This window comes from Maniola jurtina, chromosome 16 (assembly GCF_905333055.1).
Source record: "Maniola jurtina chromosome 16, ilManJurt1.1, whole genome shotgun sequence".
Lineage (NCBI taxonomy): Eukaryota > Metazoa > Arthropoda > Insecta > Lepidoptera > Nymphalidae > Maniola > Maniola jurtina.
In genome coordinates, this window is record NC_060044.1 from 8397478 (window position 1) to 8419395 (window position 21918).

Consider the following 21918-nt stretch of genomic DNA (forward strand, 5'->3'; position numbering starts at 1 on the left):
AAGTAATGGAGGTCATTGCCAACTGCAACTCGACTCTTGGGACCTGTGTAACACGGAATATTAACAATGGCGCTTAACAACTTTTAAGTAGTTGAAATAATCCATAATTATTAGTCATACAAGTAGGTAGGTACTGGTCGTAATATCCATACTACCCAATATTATAAATGTGAAAGTGTGTGTCTGTCTGTCTAAGTACTAGCATTTCACAGCTTTTTGGCGATTTTGACGTTTTGTAATATTTTAGGTACACCTAGGCTACTTTTGGTCTCGGAAAATCAAAGAGTTCACACGGAATTTTTAAAATACCGAAACTTATGCGGATGAAGTCGCGGGCATCACCCAGTAGTCAATGTCATTTATAAATCAACTAGCTGATGCCCGCAGCTTCGCCCGCGTGGATTGGTCAGATCCCCTGCAGCATCAGGATTGAGGAGTTGGAATCCAAATTTTTTATGAAACAATGTCGCAAAGTTCCTCTATCGATTAAAAAAGAAATGACGCAAATCGGTTCAGAAATCTCGGAGATTTCGGTGTACATAGGTAGAAAAACACAACTCCCTTCTTGAAAGTCGGTTAAAAAAGTAGCCTATGTTACACCCTGGTCAATCCTCTACTTGTCAGTGAAAATCCCGTCAAAATCGGTTCAACCGTTCCGAAGATTAGCCTTTTCAAACAGACAGACAGACAGACAGACAGACAGACAGACAGACAGACAAAAATTTTGAAAACGTGTGATTCAGTCATGGTATCGTTCAAATAACCATATGACCTTAATATGTGGTAGTTATTTCGAAATTACAGACAGACACTCCAGTTTTATTTATTAGTATAGATTAGCCACGGCCGAAGCCTCTATTGGCAAGAAAGTCGAGATCCTGGAACACTCTTAAATTAAGTTAAGGCCTTCTTTAGATTCTCATGGATTATGCTTATGTTTAACAAATCAATAAGAAACTAATAAATAAAAACTTACTTTTTAGGTCACCTTTATTTTTGAGAGCTTGTTTTTAGCGCCAGATGGAAAATACATAGCAATACAATATTTGGACCTAAAAGCAGGCGACTAAGAAATGATCAAAGGAATGCGACATTACAAGAACTATTCAGCTTCAGGTTGATGGTTGGTATTATAATATGTATTAATATTGCGCTTTGGGACACGGCTAGTAGTATTAGTTAACCCTGGGAAAATCCGTTGAGTAGGGACCTAGGTAGGTATTTCGCGACCGGCTAACTTTATGATAATTGTATTCAGTTGTGGTAGTAGGTAGGAATTAGGTAAATTGCTTTATTATAACTTGGACTTACGTGTGTAATAAACGCGTAAGTACCAACCTACGAATCTTTACTTTCTACATCCAAGTTCCATGGTAGTTACCTACACCGTACAAACTTGTGGTAGGTAGCGGTCATATTGTGTTGATCATAGAGATATTAGGTACCGTTCATGGTATCGATTGACTTTTTGACAATCTAATTTTATTTTACTATTATCATGTTAGGTGTTATGGGTAGGTACATGAATCATGGCGTAATGATATAGGAATCATTGTAACAACAAATTGATTCCTTAAATTGATATGACGAAATATTATGTTTATGTATATGTAGGTACTTATGCATGATAGGATTACTCACATGGCTTTTACGTAGTCTCACTGAGTCGTCGCTTCTGCGAAGTAGGTAGGTACCTAGACTACCTATAACTATAGGTAATAGGTATATTATAGGTAACTACTATTAATAATTAAGGTATCAGCTAAGCATAAGATGGACCCCAGAGCATTTAGTTTGCAAAGCGAGTACTATTTTTGCATTCTATTTTGTATACTAATATGAGCACATGAGCATCGAGTTCAAATATAAATAAAGGACCAAGACGTGTGAGTAGATACCTACATCAATAAAACAAAAACAGTAAAGTCGCAGCCTAGACAGTAGACACCAATCACACAGTAAGCGCCTCTACTGACGAGTAGAAGAACTTCCTATTGCTTCAATAATAATTTTATTCTGTGTTGTTAACACCACACAATTGTTATTTTCTAGCTGATGCCAGCAGCTTCGCCCGCGTGGATTTAGGTTTTTAAAAATCCCGTGGAAACTTTGATATCCTGGAACAAAAGTAAAGATCTGTAATAGCCCGTCCCCGGGATGCAACTTGTTTCTGTACCACGTAAAAACATTTAAACGGATGAATTACCAGGATTACGAATGCAATTCCTTACAGCATCAGGATTGAAGAGTTGGGTGCCCGAGGTCAACGACAAAGTCTTTTCTTTGTAAAGACACCTTTAATATCAATTTATAACCGACAGTTTCTAAATCCCATCAGCTTTGGTGGTCAGGTTCCCTGGACCTTGACCTGACCTGGAGGATTGAGGAGTAGGAATCCAAGTTTTTTATAGGACAATGTCGCAAAGTTCCTCTATCGATAAAAAAAAATTATGCAAATTTCTTTTATGCGACATAGTTTTGTTCGACCTTCATGCACATTTCAACTCATTTCCAATCTACATTTGCTCAACACTCATGTACATTCATAGATGCAGTCATGACCTAGATGCACTAACATACAAACAACAATAAGAAATCACTTCACAGATTTGTTATTCATAGGCAATGATAAATAAGGACGTAAGTATTATTGTTCATACGATTTATTTTGTGATAATACATAGGGTTCTATTACCTACATATTCATTACCCGACTGCGGCGTAATAGGCATGTGTTTGACTTGTATATGTATATGTCCGATCGTATCTACTCAACGGCTCAACCGATTTTGATAAATGATACGTAATTAGATTTGTCTTGAAGGCGCGAGTGACACGGGGTAGGTAGGTACTACATAAAATTCTTAAAAATTAAAATGGCGGATTTATGAGTTTTAAAAATATGCGTGCTGAAAAAATGCAGTGCAAACCGTAATAAGGGTTTTTTTTATTTGCTCGTTCAAGCAAATTAAAACAAGATTAAACTACTAAATCTACTTATGCTTTATTATTTTGATATAATATTCTCTGTTTACCACATAGGTACCTAGTTATTTTTACAATTTTAATTAATCAACATTTAATTACCTATAGGTAATAGTTAGTTACCTACCTTACCTGTGTAATATTATGATATTATATGTATGCTGTGGACGTAGGTTTTTAAAAATTAAAAATACAATAATTTTTAAATGTCGAAAATCATAATATCAAAAATTTTAACCTCTATGATACTTTGCAAATGGATTCTATTCACCGTTAGATGGCGTAAGTAGTACTAAAATTACCATTCCCGTAAATAACACCGCCCGGTGTTATGTCTATGGGATTATAAAATAATTTAATGTTGTTAATTCTTATCTTTTCTCTTGAAGGTCAAAATAGCGTAACTTGCCTATTGATCTACATTCTACTACATTATTAGATTATGTTTTCAGCATTGATTATAATAGATATGGTTTTGAGATTATTCAATATGATCTAAATATTTTTTTTAATTAATATTAGGTACTCTACCTATAATGTATCTAGTATCTAGTGAATAATTTCATTGGTTCGGTATTTATTTCATTGCCCTAACGTTTAAGGTAGACCTACATATTATAATATGATAAAATACTCTTATCTACTGCTCTGTAAATAAACAATTCGTAGTAATTATGTAAAAGCGTAAAACGTTACTTATCTATAAGGTAAGTAAATGTATTTGTTATTGAACGTGAAGTTTATTCACTGTTTGGTTATAATACGAGTAAATGAACTTTTTGCAAGTCGTTATTACACTGACTGCACTATTTAAAAGTCAATGACTTAAATCTACTACAAGTAATTTATGAGAGCTATGTAAGCATGTATTTCATCTTCATTTTATCAGCCTGTGGATTTCCACTGTTGAACATTGGCCTTTTCTTGTGAGCGCAACCACACCGTGTTCTCAGCCTTCCTCATACAGCCACTTCCGGCCACCCCTTTTATAACGTCAGTCCATCGCCGCTTACTAATACGCGGTCTTCACTCCTACACTTATGGAGGCCATCGCATCTACGACGAGCATGGTCTGCCTATAGCCACTTCAGCTTGCTGATGTTTTGGGCTATATAAGAGACCCAGGTTCTCCTGCAGATTTGCGCGTTAGAGATCTTATACTTCTGAGAAACACCTAACATAGCCTTCTCCATAGCTCGCTGAGTGACTTAATTTGTGAATCAGGCCGCTCGCTCGTAAGAAATCGCCAGCACGATAAACTGAACGATTTGATATTATCGAAGGCAAGAATTAGCTCTGTAGATAGTAATTGTAGAAAGCCACTCATGAAGAAATGAATAAGAAAGAAAGTAGAAGTAAGAAGAGTTAAAAATGACGATGAACCTTGATTCAGTTTAAGCAAATACATATATTATTGAAAACTGATTTATACAAAATAATTGTTCAGGAGAATTAGTACCTATTCACTACAACAATGAGCACAGTTTCCTTTTATACTATGATAATGAAAAAAGTACGTTGATTTGTAGAGCACAGAAGATTATAAATTGATAGCATCCTGGAGTAAATCACAACTTCACAACTAAGCCACGCCTTTATATTATATTTTCTAGTAGGATATCTTACGGAATAGTTCAGTGATGACTTATGATTGATGAATCACATGCTAAATTAATACCTATTTACTAATGTCTCAGCTAAGTTTACCTAACAAATATTACAATGAGTGTTACCGAGTTACTAATTAATATAATCATAAGCAATTCCATTATAATTATCCTCAACACTTTGTCATTTAATTAATCTTTATTTATTTAGGTCAATACCTAACCTAACTACCTAGTTATAATAACACTGTAAATGTACGATTTCTGTATATTACTTAAATATATTTTGAAAATAATTGAAGCAAGCATTATTCTCGATATAGTGCCCAATTTTATTTTTTATCTGTCTGTCTGTAGTCCGTACTCGATTCGGTCGAAGTCGGTTTTCATTTTTTTGAAATTTTTTCATTCCTAACCTATAAGTAGGTAAAAGTTTCGACTTCAATAAACAAAGGTGCCTAGGTAAATGTCTCAGTGTAGTTCAATGCGGGTTTTGTTTTATCATTCAGAACATTTCAGGAGGAAGATTTATAAATTATAAGTACTTATTGTAATTGGTAAAGCACATTCATATATTTTGTCTATTTACGGAATAGAGAGGCTCCGGGAGAAGCCGGGGTGGGTCAACTAGTTTCATAATGAATGAATGAATGAATATTTATTGATCAACAATAATTGGTTACATAAGCTTAGGCCAGTAATAATAAAAATCTCTTAACACATATATGTAAACCAGATCCGTACGAGGGTCAGGAAGATGAAGTGAAAAGTGGATGGCCATGCTTGTCGTAAGAGCGATGGCCATTGGGGCATAATGTAGAGCTCTCCAGCTAAAGATATTTAACTAGTGGTTCTCCCCGAACTAAGACCTCGTGGTATCCTATATTCCCATAAGATATCTGTTTTAACTAAGTATGTATAATATATTGCAATGGTTAACTTTTATTTAATATTAGATGCAAAAAGAGCTTAAGAGAGATATATTGAGATTTGAGAGAGAATTAGAGATGGTTGAATTTTGCAATAATGCTTCACAATAATCTTGACAGCGCCATCTATACATTATTGTGAAGTAATGCTGAAAATCGGATGCCCATCAAAAATGAAAAAAAATAGTTTTTTTTTCATGGATGTACTCATTTCTTTGTGATTTTTATCTAATTTTAGTATTTTTTGTTCAAGTAGGTACAAGATATAAATAAAATTATACATACACAAGTTTCAGTTTCTAACATGTAGCCTTTTTTGACATAATATAGCGTGAACTTCAATATTCACTTTAAAGCCCCTCATTTCGTATGAGAGCCCCCTGAAAGAAAGATTTTTATATTTTTTTTATGCAACATTCGTTTGAAGGCCATCAGTTTACTTATATAGTACAGTGGACCCCCGGTAATCCGACAAACGTTTTGCAGGCCATTGTCGGACTATTGGTTTTGTCGGATTATAGAGTACTGCCTAAGACCCCCTATAGTCCGGATTTTTTTACAAAAGAGTACCTTGTAATCCGACAAATTACAAATCCAATGATAAGATTCCATATGTCATACATACTCTGAAGTACAAATCATACTTCACTATGCATGTCAAAAGTAAATTCAATAATAATAGACATGTCGGATTACCGGGGGTGCCGGATTAGACAGGGGCCGGATTACCGGGGGTCCACTGTATTATGTTTGAATTTGAAATAATTACGTTCAGTAATTCAGAAGTTATAAGGCTCTGACAGATGGACGGACGCGGACAAGACTGCAATTAACTCAAGTAGACTAGAGTTGTACCTACCTAATAAGGAAAGGCTGTGTTGGCGCTCATGAAAAAAGAACACGAGCTAAAAAATGGCAATTAATCTTAATTAATAACCAGGCAAATACATAGCCAGTGAAAACAGTTAACTCAAGAAAATGTTCGCACATTTTGAAAGTCGTAAGAAAACCTACCGCGTTATAAGCTTACCTACAAGTTACAACAGCTAAATAATAGAAAGGCAGCCTCAGCACTATAGCTGTTAGTATTAATGTTTTTTTTTGTTGCAAGTACTTAATACATAAATTGATCTTTTAAAATAAACTGTTTTTAAAAACATCAGTCTGATAAAATACCAAAGAGTAACAACGAACTCAATAAAATGTCCAGGAAAAAACCGTATAAAAACCGAGGGCAATGTCCGTTTTTAGTTTTGGTTCAGCGAAACAGCCAGTTCACTAACACATACAAACATGGTTACAAATACTGACTCACCAAATGGGTAGACGTACTAGGTACCTACCTACTTAAAAATAATAACTTATTATAGACACAATTTCTGACTACGTACGGCTTAAATTACATCACTACATTTGAGTTCCTGAGATATTTCTGCTACAAATATGAAAAATTCAATCTGCACAGGTGTGCCTACGTAGGTATTATATTACAGGTATAGGTAGCTACATATTTATAACTCATGTTAAAGTTTTTTTTATAGATTCTACACAAAACTAAAAGTGAACTAACTAACTAAAAATTTCATGCTGTATTTTACGGATTTCACTTCCCATTACTAACTACAAAAATAACAATTTATTACTAGGTATAGGTAGGCGCTTAGTTATTAAGTAAGTATATTGATTTTAAATGTAGGTACCTATATTTATTATCTTGAATGAAATATTTTACTGACTTTTTAAGGTCAGTAAAATAATAGGTCTAATAAAGTAATAGGTCTTTTTTTGATCGTTGATATACTTAAGTGAAAGATCTCTTGGATCACCAAAATTAATTTTCCTTAATAATATTATTTCGTAGTAGGTATACCTGCCTACTCTGTTACTAAAAGAACAGGTTGGTACGAACCTATTTTATTAAGCTACATACAGCATAGTAGATAGGTATTGTAAGTAAAGACTGAAAAGAATAAATTTGCTTTGGTTACGCAAGAAACATTACCTATTCTTACATCGATTAGGTAGGTAGGTACTTATTAAACTTCCATATAGGTCAGATAGTTACCTACTATTGTATTCAGCCCTGACCATTTTACAAGTTACATTTTGATGAGATAGATAAATTACCTACCTACGAGTTTACCCAGTAAATATACATACTGGAGGGCTATGACCAAAGATTTTTCAACTTCCCATGCGCGACAGACAAGTGGACCGACGAGTTGAACCACTAACACAAAGATAAGACCGTTCACATTACAGTGTATCGGGTCGGTCTTGTGTTTATTTACGTCCATCGTATTGTTTGTATACAGCCCGGCACGACTGCGCATCTGAATACGTCATACCCCTCCCCTGTACCCCGCAGAGATCCGTAATTCCTACACCGGGGTCGACTCGGCTCACTCGCTAGTCGCTCATTCATTCCACATTCGCAAACGTAGTTGCGCGTCGCTGGTGAAATTTGTCATTACTGTACATTGTACTAACAGTACATAATAGCGCTCAACGCTATGTTGAAAGAGACCACAAGATATGATACCCGCAACACAAATCAAGAGGAAGGGCGACCACTGACTTCAAACAGGTTACCTGCTATAGAGGAACTTACAATTGGTCTCAAGCAAAAGCTTCACCTGCAAGCTCGGGCGAGAGCTGCACCTTATTATATTAGAAAGCAAGAACCAGTTGATCTCGTGGAAAGGTTATTGGAGCAACGTGCCCTTGTCGCCGAGGCTGTACGGAGACTTAAAGAAAAGAAACAACCGTGTCACGAGATATCAGTAGATTCTTAATTTATTTATGTTATTAAAACAAAACATTTTAGTTGTGAAAGTGTGGACCGTGTTGTGAAATCGCTTGTGTGTAAGAAACGTGTCGGGTTACAATGGTGCTATATGCGGAAAGCATGCGAGAGCGAGATGGCCAGCTATGACGTGTCACGCGCGGCACAAATCACGAGAACGAACCAAAATGGCCGCCGGTACTCTACAATCATAATATTTATTCTTCATTTCATAGTGACCTTTAATGATTAAAGTAGGTACTGAATGACGCAACAATCTTAACTATAGTACCTACTTACTATGTTATGCCTTCCATATTATATTTATTTTACTAATATTTACGTTTTCGTGACAAGACTTATGCTGAGACATTTCCAAATAACTAAAGTTATTAATATAAAGTATTCAAGAGCTTTAAATATTGTTTGTGTCTTTAAACATAAAATTACTCAATAGAAATCTTTCATCAAAGATTTACAATCAAAAAATAATGTTGTTTTTTCTACTGTATTCAAATATATTTGTTAAAATATTCCATGGATGTGGCTTAAACGCTATCACATTTCATTATTCAGTTAACACCGTAATTGTTTGTGCACATAATGTAATCATAACCGCTATCAAACGGGATCGTAGGCATACAGTAATAAGATGTTTTAAGTACAGTTATTTCCTCGCATGACACATATAGTAATAAGTAAAATCGTATGATACATAATGCGATATAGCAGGTATGGTGTCACTAAATCAGATCAGAAATTGTTGGTCTGAATTATGGACATACCTGTAAGTAATAAAATAATAATTTAGGTAATTTATAGGCAATACTTATAATAATTAATAAAGTACCTATCTTTCTCTTTAGTACATCAACAATGTAATGTACAATAATTGTACCTACCTACCAAATCAGGTATAAAAAATCAATGTAATATTACATGTGTGCATGTTTTAGTGCATTTTGTGATTTTAGATAGTTTAATTTATCGATCTTGTGATTTAGATAAGAATAATTAAAGAGTTATCTAATAAATGGAATGAAAATTAAAAATACACTCGTTTTAATTGACATGCTCATGCATAGACCTATAATACCTACTCTACTCATGCTCATGCTAGTTCCCTACTAGGTCAGTTTGTTTCGCAATGTAGGTTATTGTGAGATTACGACGGTACGGTATTGGTAGATTTGGAGTTATTGTAGATTTAGTAAACACCATCCATATCCACCATCAAAACAGAATTAATAAGTAGGTACCTATAATGATTCACAAAACTCCTAGGTTATCTGCTTATTTTGATGTAGGTAACAATTTTTCCACAAAAGCAAAAATTTCGCTGAGGCAAACTATACAAGATGAGTTATGAATACTTAACATTAATAATAATTATTGTACCTTAAATATAGCATCTTAGCATGATCTTAGTTTAAAGAACCAACAATAAAAAACAAAATTCTATGTAATTGTTAAATAATAATATATTGTAAAAAAATAATAATTAAGTTCATAAACGTAAGTACTAGGATATAGAGGTACTTAACTACATTAAATAAAATAACTTAAATGAATCTTTAATTTAATTCATTTTACTGTGTTGTACGCAGGTAGGTACCTAGACATTATTTCCACCAATAGTAGGTACCTAATTACTTATCATTTACAGTCAGCGATTTACACAAACTTTTTCCCCCTGTTGGCAAACATGTGAACGCTACACTTATAATCTGTTGAATGCACGCTTGACGGTTAGTAATAATTATTATTACAACATTATCAAAGTGAAAATAAAATCGCTTATGTCCATCTTTTTTTATAAATACGTGCGTGCTAAATATATTAATCTATGGTAAATTACTAAATTATTATTCAATACCACTACACAGATAATATGATGTTTTTCATTCCGCCATCTATTGCTGAGTAGCGTAATCTAAAAAACTAAAAAATGTTTGAGTTTGTAGTTTGAGTATCACAGATTGGCGCCGATACTGTTGTCCTAGGGTATATCTGCATCTTTTTCTTTGTAATATTGTTAAAAAAGAACGGAACATGAATTTAGACTGTTTCGATTTCGTTTCTATTCACCCCGATTTACGGTAATAAGAAGAATGGCATGCTCAGGGTCGCTAAATTTTAGAAGCGAGCATGAATGATATTATAAGCCATGCCGTGACCATCACGGCATGGCTTATAATCTATATTAATCTTTAATCTATATTAATTAATTATTAATAAATTAATTATTAATTAATTTATTAATAATTAATTTATGGCATCTAATATTATAAAGGCGAAAGTTTGTATGTGTGTGTGTGTGTGTGTGTATGTTTGTTACTCCTTCACGCAAAAACCACTGGACGGATTTGGCTGAAATTCAGAATGGAGATAGATAAAATCCTGGATTAGCACATAGGCTACGTTTTATCCCGGAAAATCAAAGAGTTCCCACGGGATTTCAAATTTCACGCGGGCGAAGTCGCGGGCATCGGCTAGTAGGTCATAGATTATCGCGACAGAGGCATTTTAAAAGGCTTGGCTTCAAACACAAAAACTGACAACTCGATACAAAGAGTTTACAACACAAACAAATCAAGAACTTTACTCTATGACCACTCTATGACAAACATCTTTTGGCACTTGAATGACATTGGCAGGAGGGCGTAGTTGTAGAACAAAGGCTGCCGGCAAATAAAATCTCCCAAATTTTAGAGAATACACTGAAAATGTCAATGTTGAAAACCAAGTAAGTTTTATCTAATTTTAACTGAATAGAAAATGGCAAAGCCGTTCCTGTTTCGACATCGAGAAAGAATAATAAAAACCATTGATAAGTCATGGACTTGCAACCTATCATGTTTACATGCTCAAATACTATATTTACGTAGTGCTAAATAGAGTTATAATATGCCAACACATTTATGCTGTATCTATTAACTATTTACAGTATAGCGTGATGTAAATGTATATTAATGAACTAGCTGATGCCTGCAGCTTCGCCCGCGTGGATTGGTCAGATCCCCTGCAGCATCAGGATTGAGGAGTTGGACTCCAAATTTTTTATGAAACAATGTCGCAAAGTTCCTCTATCGATTAAAAAAGAAATGACGCAAATCAGTTCAAAAATCTCGCAGATTTCGGTGTACATAGGTAGAAAAACACAACTCCCTTTTTGAAAGTCGGTTAAAAAAGTAGCCTATGTAACTCCCTGCTCAATTCTCTACTTAGCTGTGAAAATCCCGTCAAAATCGGTTCAGCCGTTCCCAAGATTAGCCTTTTCAAACAGACAGACAGACAGACAAAAATTTTAAAAACGTGTGACTCAGTTATAGTATCGTTCAAATAACCATATGACCTTAATATGCGGTAGTTATTTCGAAATTACAGACAGACACTCCAATTTTATTTATTAGTATATAGATTGTCAAAAGATTTTTTGTTTAGCAACACCACATACAAGGAGCAGCTTGACACTTCACAAGATGGCAGCGTCAATGTAATGGATTTTGCCATTTTGCCATATTTTTGACATAATTTTGACTTTGACATCCGAAGAAAAATAACCGACCCCAAACAGAAACAACATTGCAAATAATTGAAAATTATTTTATACTTTGTTGGCAAATTAGTATCAAATGAATCACACAGGCCAGTTTCTCTTTGTTATAATAAAAATATAGTATGCTCTGTAGATGTAAATGTTTAAACGATTTACACCAAAGTGAAGTAGGTACTAAGCGGGTAGGTAAAAGATCCTATACTACGATAGGTATTTTGTTTTGTGGCAACGCAATCGAATTTCTATACTCATAACGAACGTAATTTATCACCGTGATAAGCAAAGCAGACGCAACAAGGGAAATAAAATTTCATCGCTCCATTGTAAGTTTAGCCACAATGATAGAAGCATGGTCTATGGGGCCCGGCACTCTAGAAGTGCCCTTATCACTATTTGCTAAGAACAGAGAGAGGCTTACGGAAAAGTTGCAGAATGGTCAAGTCGTTGTTTTGCAAGGCGGAGACGACATAAGCCATTACGATACAGACATTCAATATGTTTTTAGACAGGTGAGGAAACATTTACTTTTCTATATTTTTTTATTTATATTATTTGAAAACAAATACCCAATCACCAGTTTATAAGGAACTAGATGATGCCCGCTTAGGTTTTTCAAAAAGTTGGAAAAGTTAGTTAAAACAGACACTCAGAAAAACAGACTGACACTTCACATTTTTATTATTAGAAAACTGCCTGCTGAAGACACATCATTATTTTTACCCAACTGGCAAAGCCAAAAAGAAAGGGGTTATTTGTATATTTTTATTGATAAATTTTAAATGCAGGAAGCATACTTCACTTGGGTGTGCGGTGTAAGAGAGCCAGGATGCTACTTTGCATTAGACGTAAAGACGAAAAAAGCGTATCTTTTTGTGCCCCGTCTACCTGAAGAATATGAGGTGTGGATGGGCAAGCTACTCACGTGTTGTGAGTTCAAGAAAATCTATGGCATTGAGGAGGTCCACTATGTTGATGAGGTAAATCTTTTTTTTTATTTGGTTCACTTATGGCAACTTACATTAATGCACATTAGAAATAATATTTATTCTTAATAACAATAGTTAACCTTAATGTAGCAGCAGCATAGTAAGTTACAAAGAAACACTTGAATCCAAACAATGAAGTTAAACTAAAGTAGGTACGTTGCTAATAAGGTATAGATTTTATAGTACTGTTTATCTAAATATAAGTTACTAACTACAGAGAGTGAGATTCTTAATCACTAGGTGCTTTGAGATTTAGCAAATAGAATCAAGGACTTCCAAGATAGGAACATCTTTTGGCGAAATCCAAACAGAATAGGTCAGAGAAATTTATGTCAATGACAGAGCTGTTGTGGTTTAGGCTGAAACTTTGACTCTGCTCTGACTTAAGATTGAGTTAAAACGAGACAGATTTATGTGAGAGATATAGCTCTGTCTCGTTTTAACTCTGTCTTAAGTCTGAGCAAAGGCAGAGCACGCTCTATAGATCTCACCCTTAGAGTCTTACACAATCTTGATACAGAAGAATTGACACCAAGGATAGGTCTATGCAATGGTGGCAAAAGTGGTATGGTTTATTGACATATAATGATACGGAAGGACCTTGGAGCTCACTTCTTCTGTTCTTCCTGGGTTTCTTTTACACTCTCAGACACTTGGAACTCATTATATTCTCCCAAAGAGTCCTGCCAGTGTTTGTGGTTGATATGATGCAAGCGGTCTCTAATCCCAATTCTCAGGAATGAAGATTATGTAGGTAGAGAAGTAATAATATAATAAACTGCAACTAGTTTTAAATGTAATAAAAAAATAGCCATTTAGGTGATGGTTCCTACCTTCTGGGTTTAATTGAGCTTCAAGTTTCACATGAAACAATTTGATTAATTAATTATGCTTACCTATAATACACTTATTATGTTTTTATTTCTTGTACTAATGTTTAAAAAAAAAAAGAATATTAGCCATGTTAAATGACTAATATTCCCCTTTCCTCTCCAACTAAGCGTCAGGCTTGTGCTAGGAGTAGGTACGACAATAGTGCAACGGGCGGGGTTTGAACCGTCGACCTTTCGGTTTTCAGACCACTCCTTTACCAGTTATATTTCTTTGTATTTGTTTATTATTTAGTTGAGGCTTATATGTGGGTGGTGGACAATAAAAGTATTCATAGTATTTATTCATGCATTACATTCTCAAAATAAGCCTTAACCTGCAAATGTTTCTGCAAAGACTTGCACATCAAATTATTATTAAATAAAAAAATCTTTCTCAATCACATACCTACCTACATTCAATAAATATTCTAATTAAATAAATATATTCCTCATCCATTAACCAATGTCATTTAGATCATAGATTATAAATTAAGCATTTTAGATTGTTATCTAAGAACATAAGGACTTGTTTTATCATTATTATCATTATTACAATCTTGTACTCAATAGTGGTGTCAAGGTAATTTAGAATTGTTTGTTGTACTAAACAGCTGCAAAATAGCAGTTTGGGTGCAGTCATATTGCAATTGGCATTATACTGCAATAGCTGATACCTGCGACTTCGTTCGCGTGGATGTAGGTTTTTTAAAATTCCCGTGGGAACTCTTTGATTTTCCGGGATGAAAAGTAGCCTATGTGCTAATCCAGGGTATAATCTATCTCCATTCTAAATTTCAGCCCAATCCGTCCAATATTAGTGTGAAGTGTGATCACTTAATGGTTGAAGTTTTTTTGGGACAATGCATAGTGTGATAGTACGCTCAGATATATAGGTATATCTGGTGTAGGGTCACCACATCCTGTGTAGGTAGTAGGTACTCGTGTGGTGCCCCTTATTTTTTTGTGGTTTATTGGCCTGGAATGAAACTGAAGTATTATCATATCGTAATCATTAATTATTATATGCCTTTTTAACCCCCAACCCAAAAAGAGGGGTGTTATAAGTTTGACGTGTGTATCTGTCTGTAGCATCGTAGCTCCTAAACTAATGTACCGATTTTAATTTAGTTTTTTGTTTGAAAGGTGGCTTGATCCAGAGTGTTCTTAGCTATAATCCAAGAAAATCGGTTCAGCTGTTTGAAGTTATCAGCTCTTTTCTAGTTACTGTAACCTTCACTCGTCGGGGGTGTTATACATTTTTAATTTACACTTGTTGTATCTACATTTTAAATTTTCTTTTTTAACCCCGGACCCAAAAAGAGGGGTGTTATAAGTTTGACGTGTGTATCTGTGTATCTGTCTGTGGCACCGTAGCTCTTAAACGAATGAACCGATTTTAATTTAGTTTTTTTTTGTTTGAAAGTTAGCATCTCTTTTCTAGTTTTCTTATAGAGGTTTTTGTGTCGGGGGTTTTTAAATTTTGAGTTATTGTAACCTGTCATTTGTGTGCACATTTCATGTGTTCTACACATGGCATTTTTGTATGGCAAAAAGAGGGCCAAATCTATTAATAGGAGTGAAATTACAAAATAATTTCAAAATAATTATTTTATAATATAATTAATGGATAACCATACTAATAATATGAATTGCGAAAATGTGTCTGTCTGTTACCTTTCACAGCCCATCCGCTTGGCCAGATTAATACACTATTTTGTATCCCATAAACTTAAAGAGTTCATGGAATTTTTAAAAACCTAAATCCATGCAAGCAAAGTTGTAGGCACTATCTAAAACTTCATAAATTAAATTAATAACTACCCTATTATTTCTTTTTTCAGCTTCGGGACATTTTGAAATCTTTAAATCCTGATACTCTTCTAACCCTCGTAAGTATTTTTATAGAATTGTTATAGAAAACTTAGCAACTATACTTAAGTGAGTTTAATATTGTGTTGTAATTTCAGAGTGGACCAAACACAGACAGTGGCCTTACTGCAAAGGAGGCAGTTTTTGAAGGAATTGATGAGTAAGTTTTATTTTATTTTTTACTCACAGTTACACATGACTTTGTTGAGTTTGTACGCGAGTACAAATCTGTTTTCCATTTTTAAGTTATGTTTTAAAAATGTAAATTGTATCTTTTTCAGATTCAAAGTGGACAATGAAATACTATTTCCCATCATTGCTGAACTGTAAGTTAACTTTAATTTTTTCACAATTACATAATTGAACATAAAAATTTAACTAAATTGTCAACTTAGTTAAATTAACTAAATTGTCAACTTAGTTAAATTAACTAAATTGTCAACTTAGTTAAATTAACTAAATTAACGGAACTGGAAGCCTGTTTCATGGTCCTTGTAGAAAGATCGCTAGAACAATTTTTTTAGCTCTAACAATTTATTTTTTGTATCCATATCCATACTAATTTTATTATTATAAAAACGAAAGATTGTCTGTCTGACTGTCGCCTTATAACAGCTCAACCGCTGAAACGATCGTGATAAAATTTAGCACAAACATAGCTTGGATTTTGGATGGGCGTAGGATTCTTTTTATTCTAGAAAATCAAAGAGTTCCCAAGCGATTTTTAAAAAACCTAGATCCACACGAATGAAGTCGCGGACATTACTAGTATTTTTTTATAAAATCGCTTCCATGCAGTAGTCTTTCCTACTAAAGATACTAAATACAAAATAAAGAATTTTCGTTTCGGTCTCACTGATATGTATCATTGCATAAACAATTCACATCCCTAATCAAACATTTATCTAACGATAACTTGTATCAGCCGATTTTGAAGCATTATTACTTTTAACAACTGATTGTCTTATCGGACATCTGTTAACCTACAAATCTACTACCTAATACCAAGACCATAAAATAACTATTGTTTTGATAATAACAACTTGTTATAGGTGACCACAACCATTGGCCAAATATAGACAAATAAATCAATCAAATTAATCGTGGTAGGGTACCTTTATCTACATTATAGTTGTTAAACTACGAAATAAGCTTAAAATCATTAACTTATGACCATACTACACAGCTACAGGCATAACACATAACTGAGTAGGTTCCTGCACTAGTGAGGATGAAAGGATGAAGTAGATTATAATTGATATTAAGTTAACTTCTTTACAGGCGGGTGATAAAGACACCTGAAGAAATCGAAGTTATGCGATATGTTTGCAAAGTATCATCAGATGCTCATAAACAGGTAAATTCAAGGTGTTTTCATATAGTTTTAGCTTAGATGATACTGGCACAGTTCATGACAGACAGACAGTAGGATTTTGCCATGTTCGACATAGTCGTAGCTGAAAATGGACCGAAAACGCAGTTTTAAGGCTTCCTGGCTTTTCGGTTTACAAAGTAGGTACTTCGTAAACGCCAGGTGATGGAGTACCAGTGCGAGTCAGTGTTCCTCGACCACTGCTACCGCGTAGGCGGCTGTCGCCACGTGTAAACGCAGGTCGGGATATTACACTAACTATACACGCCTTGTGTTTGGGACTAGATTTTTTTTAATATTATCCATCTTGTCCCAAATTCGATCTCAAATAATCCACAATAAGCGGCTGAAATTGCCTACGTAGGTAGAGCAAATTATATAAAAGAACGCGCTAAATGTTGCGATAAATAGGGCGATTTTTCAGGTTTAGGCCAAAAAGTAGAAAAAAGCAGCGTTTTCCATAGGTTTGTACTTTGTAAACGCCAGGTGATGCTGTTCGCGCGGCCGGGGCTGATGGAGTACCAGTGCGAGTCAGTGTTCCTCGACCACTGCTACCGCGTGGGCGGCTGTCGCCACGTGTCCTACACCTGTATCTGCGGGTCGGGCCACAACGGCGCCACGCTGCACTACGGCCACGCCGCCGCGCCCAATGCCAAGATGATCCACGACGGGGAAATGTGGTACGATTATAAAGATATATAGAATAGAATAGATTTTTATTCAAATAAACTTTTACAAGTGCTTTTGGATCGTCAAATAAGTGACCACTGGTTTGGAATGCCGTTCCTACCGAGAAGAACCAGCAAGAAATTCGGCGGTTGCTCTTTTCAATTGTTCAATTTACAATATAAAAAGAAAGGGCGACTGACTGAGTGTCTAACCTACTAACGTACGGCTCAAACTACTGGACGGATCGGGCTAAAATTTGGCATGTGCAGATATCTATTATTATGACGTAGACATCCAATAAATCTGTGTAGTCTGAAAATGCAGTAATCTGCGCGGACGAAATCGTTTTTTTAATATTTAACTGGCTGACCCGTTCCTGCTTCCCTCGACTGGAATTTTTGAAAATCAGTGAGGGCGTGCAATTCCCGAAAAATCTGAAACACTTTATTTTTAAACGAAAGCCCAAATTCTCATTTTCATAATCATATAACTTGAAAGAAGATGGACTTTCACACAAATCATACCATTATAAGGTCAGGAGACAGCGGAGTCGGGAAAAATAAGTTAAAAAATTAATTGTTATTTATTAAGTTGTTTAACCACTAACACCCGTATTCACAAACGTTCATACGTTCATAGTGCGCTCGAACGCATAGTGTAGGTTCTACCAATCAGATGACTGTGTCACGTCAATTTACAATGATCCGATTGGTGGAGCCTACACTATGCGTTGAGTGCACTGTGAGACCTCATAGTACAAATGTGAATACGGCCGTAATATCATTATCACTAAAAATAAGGATAACCATGTAAATTAGCTATAGTATTATTTTTGTGCAGTTTGTTCGACATGGGAGGAAACTACGCGGGCTACGCGGCCGACATAACGTGCTCGTTCCCCGCCAACGGCAAATTCACTAACGACCAGAAGTTGATCTACGAAGCCGTGTTAGCTGCTAGAGACGCTGTCGTCAGGTGAGATACATATTTGGTATATCAGCCCCCCATTGTGTAAGAAAAACATATTCATCGTAATCGGTAGCAAACAAATTCTGCTCCTGAAAAAATGAACAGCGAATTTAACCAATCAAGGGGCATAATTTGCTGACAATGAATACGTTTTTCTTAATGATTTTTAAGGACATTTCAAAAAACCGGCAGGATTCGAACCTGCGTCATCTGGGTTCGCACCCGACGCCTAAGCCAAGGTTTCGCTTATCGCCAGTGACGAATGATATGTATATTCACTTAGTACTGAAGCGACTGTTAATGCCATCTAGTAGCGACACTTTGCAGCTATCGAAACTACCTTCAAAGGCCCATATTACAATGCAGCACAAGAAAAGACACATTGCTTTTTACCATATTTTTATAATTTACGTTTATTTTATTATTAACGTTTTCCTTATACAATCAGGGGGGCTGGTAAATATTCGCAAAAGAGCAAACCGATGAATTGTTTGCGATAATGCGGAAAAAGTCTTCAAGACTTTGTTCAGGTTCCAACATCCTAATCAGGCCGAATTGCAGTCCCTAGTTGTAGATACTAGAAAACCGATTTCCTATCGATCTTGTATTTTTTAGAGAAGCGAAACCCGGAGTGATGTGGAGCGACATGCACTTGACTGCGAACCGCGCCATGCTAGAACATTTGAAGAAAGGCGACTTGCTCAAAGGAGATGTTGAAGAGATGATCAAGGTGAGACTACTGTACAACTAACTGTCGAACCCTAATCTTGATGGTAAACTTACACTGGAATCCAAGTCAAAGAAAGCCCCTAGGCTTCTTTTGGGGATGATTCAGGTGACATGTCTCCGAAGTATCCTCCCCCCCCCCTATAGAACGTTTTACTAATTTCCTTATTTTGATTGTGTTTCTAGCAAGATACCCAACACGACTTGTTTTCATATCATCAGCTGATGCCCACGACTTCGTCCGCGTGGATTTAGGTTTTTCGAAATTCCTTGGGAACTCTTTGATTTTCCAGTATAAAAAGTAGCCTATGTGCTAATCCAGGATATTATCTATCTTCATTCCAAACAGCCAAATCCGACCAGTAGGTTTTGTGTGAAGGAGTAACAAACATATACACAACTTTTTGCCTTTATGATATAACTAGCTAATGCCCGCGACTTCGTTCGCGTGGATAGAGGTTTTTAGAAGTCCCGTAGAAAGTCTTTAATTTTCCGAGATAAAAAGTAGCTTGTGTGCTAATCCAGGATTTAATTTATCTCCTTTCCTTTCAGCCAAATCCGTCAAGTAGTTTTTGTGTGAAGGAGTAACAAACATACATACACACAAACTTTCGCCTTTGCAATTTTAGTGTGAAGTGGCTGATTGATGTATTTTCTGGTTAGAACGGGGTGAACGGCGTCCTGCAGCCGCACGGGCTGGGCCACTTGCTGGGGCTGGACGTGCACGACGTGGGCGGCTACCTGCCGCACTGCCCGCCGCGCCCCTCCGGCCCGTTGGCCAGGCTGCGCACAGCGCGCGCTCTCAAGGCCGGCATGGTGCTCACTATTGAACCCGGGTGCTATTTTATACACAGGGTAAGTCGCCAAGTCGCCTTTTTGGGACTACAATGTTTTATTTCAAAAAACCGGTCAAGAGCGAGTCGAACTCACATGCGAAGGGTTCCGTACTAACTACCACCAAGATATTTTAACATTTTTATGTGCAACACTGCAAGTTAATGACAACAGCGCCATCTATATGTTATCACATATAGATGGCCGTTGTCATTAACTTGCAGTGTTGTTGTAGTAAATTTATTCGTGAACATATTTAAATTTTTTTTTGTGATGTAACCACAAATTCACTGTTTTTGAATTTATTCTTGTCTTGTGCTACAAGACCGACCGACCTACCTACCTACAAAATGTCATAATTCTAGGTCAATGGGTAGTACCCTATAGGTTTTTTGACAGACGGATAGATAGGCAGACACCAAAATGAGGGTTCATAATAAGGGTTCCGTTTTTCCTTTTGAAGTACGGAACCTTTAAAAATGTGATTTAATTTTTAACATTCCTGGAATAAAATAAAATATTTAAATTTTAAAAATGTCTATTCGTTTCAGCTCTTGGACGGAGCTCAAAACAATCCAAAGCAAGCTCAGTTCTTCAACTGGGAGCGAGTGAACCAGTTCCGAAGTTTCGGGGGCGTGCGCATCGAGGACGACGTACTCATCACTGAGCACGGAGTCGACAACCTGACCTACGTACCTAGAACGTAAGTACAAATGCCGTCCAAGAAAAAAACTCTGACCTTGAACCTTGACCTTTATTAAGTTTCGAAGTAAGAAGGTACCTATTTTATTTGAAATCATAGACATAGTTTTTTCTTTTGTTTTAGTGTCGCAGAAATTGAAGACTTCATGGCAAATGGTGCCAACTTCAAGTAACTTGGCTATTTTAGAACTTGCATCAATCAAAGAAAACCATATTGTATGAGTATGATTGTAGGAGGCTGATGTATAGTTTATTCTTTGTAAGCAAAAAAATCATGTATCATATTGTATATAAAATAAATTCATAATTAATGAGTTAAAGAAAAATAATCTTATTGATTATTTTTGTAAATTGTAAGCCTTCCTAATAAAATTAATGCTTTCTATGTGAATGTGAATAATATGCTACTGTTCGCTATTATTTCGATTAGGTACCTAATAATTTATTGAAAACTATCATTTTTATAAACCTTTTGTATGGGATTATATTATATTAAAAAAAGTCTTACCATTTCATAGTTTTTATTTTTGCCTTCTGATTCTGATATATGAAATAATTTATAATCACTTTTTAATCATCATATTATCATTCTTATTACGAGTTATAACTCATCTGTTTCGAGAATGCCGTTACCTCGCGTCCCACTTCCCCGCACCGGACTTCCAGACGGACCCGGCAATACTCTACCCACGGAAAGTATACCGCTCTCTCTGTTACGTAATTTAAAATATATGTAATAAAAAAACTGAAATTTTTGTCTCTGTCATTTGTATGGGACAAATGACAGAGACAAAAATTTCAGTGGGCGTGAACCATTTTAAGATACATCAAATTATAACAATCACAAACGAAACTATATTTTCAAATTATGTATTACCAATATTTTTTGAAAACATGTTTGTGATTGGTTGGTGCCTAAAAACGCCCACTGATATTTTGTCTGTTATTTGTATGGGATTACGTAAGAGAGCCCTTTAACTTTTTCCCGCGGAAAGGATATAACTGTTAACAGGGCTCTCTCCGTCACTCGTTTCATACAATCGTAGTTCCAATT

General features: G+C 35.5%; 1 protein-coding gene, 1 long non-coding RNA gene and 1 pseudogene across 2 annotated transcripts; 2 read left to right on the forward strand and 1 right to left on the reverse strand.

Moving 5' to 3' along the window:
• The first annotated feature begins 4318 nt into the window (after positions 1 to 4318).
• Positions 4319 to 9358, forward strand: LOC123873450 (annotated as a pseudogene).
• Positions 9359 to 11843: 2485 nt separating this feature from the next.
• On the forward strand, positions 11844 to 21592 carry LOC123872964 (xaa-Pro dipeptidase). The gene is made up of 12 exons (XM_045917589.1): positions 11844 to 12374; positions 12651 to 12842; positions 15565 to 15612; positions 15691 to 15752; positions 15874 to 15918; positions 16874 to 16949; positions 17451 to 17644; positions 18474 to 18608; positions 19218 to 19332; positions 19992 to 20183; positions 20714 to 20865; positions 20989 to 21592. The coding sequence occupies exons 1-12, from the start codon at positions 12204 to 12206 to the stop codon at positions 21035 to 21037; spliced, it is 1431 nt and encodes a 476-aa protein (XP_045773545.1). The 5' UTR covers positions 11844 to 12203; the 3' UTR covers positions 21038 to 21592.
• LOC123872976 lies at positions 21369 to 21907 on the reverse strand. The gene is made up of 2 exons (XR_006797578.1): positions 21875 to 21907; positions 21369 to 21842 (listed from the first exon to the last, which is right to left on the reverse strand). It is a non-coding gene; the product is annotated as an uncharacterized LOC123872976 (long non-coding RNA).
• Between the last annotated feature and the right edge of the window lie 11 nt (positions 21908 to 21918).

Bases quoted from the DNA above. Each gene is read 5' to 3' on its own strand.
- LOC123872964 (XM_045917589.1), top strand. From the start codon at position 12,204: ATGATAGAAGCATGGTCTATGGGGCCCGGCACTCTAGAAGTGCCCTTA. The intron at 15,919-16,873 runs GTAAGTTAACTT...ACTTCTTTACAG, and splicing joins TTTCCCATCATTGCTGAACT to GCGGGTGATAAAGACACCTG. The intron at 20,866-20,988 runs GTAAGTACAAAT...CTTTTGTTTTAG, and splicing joins CTGACCTACGTACCTAGAAC to TGTCGCAGAAATTGAAGACT.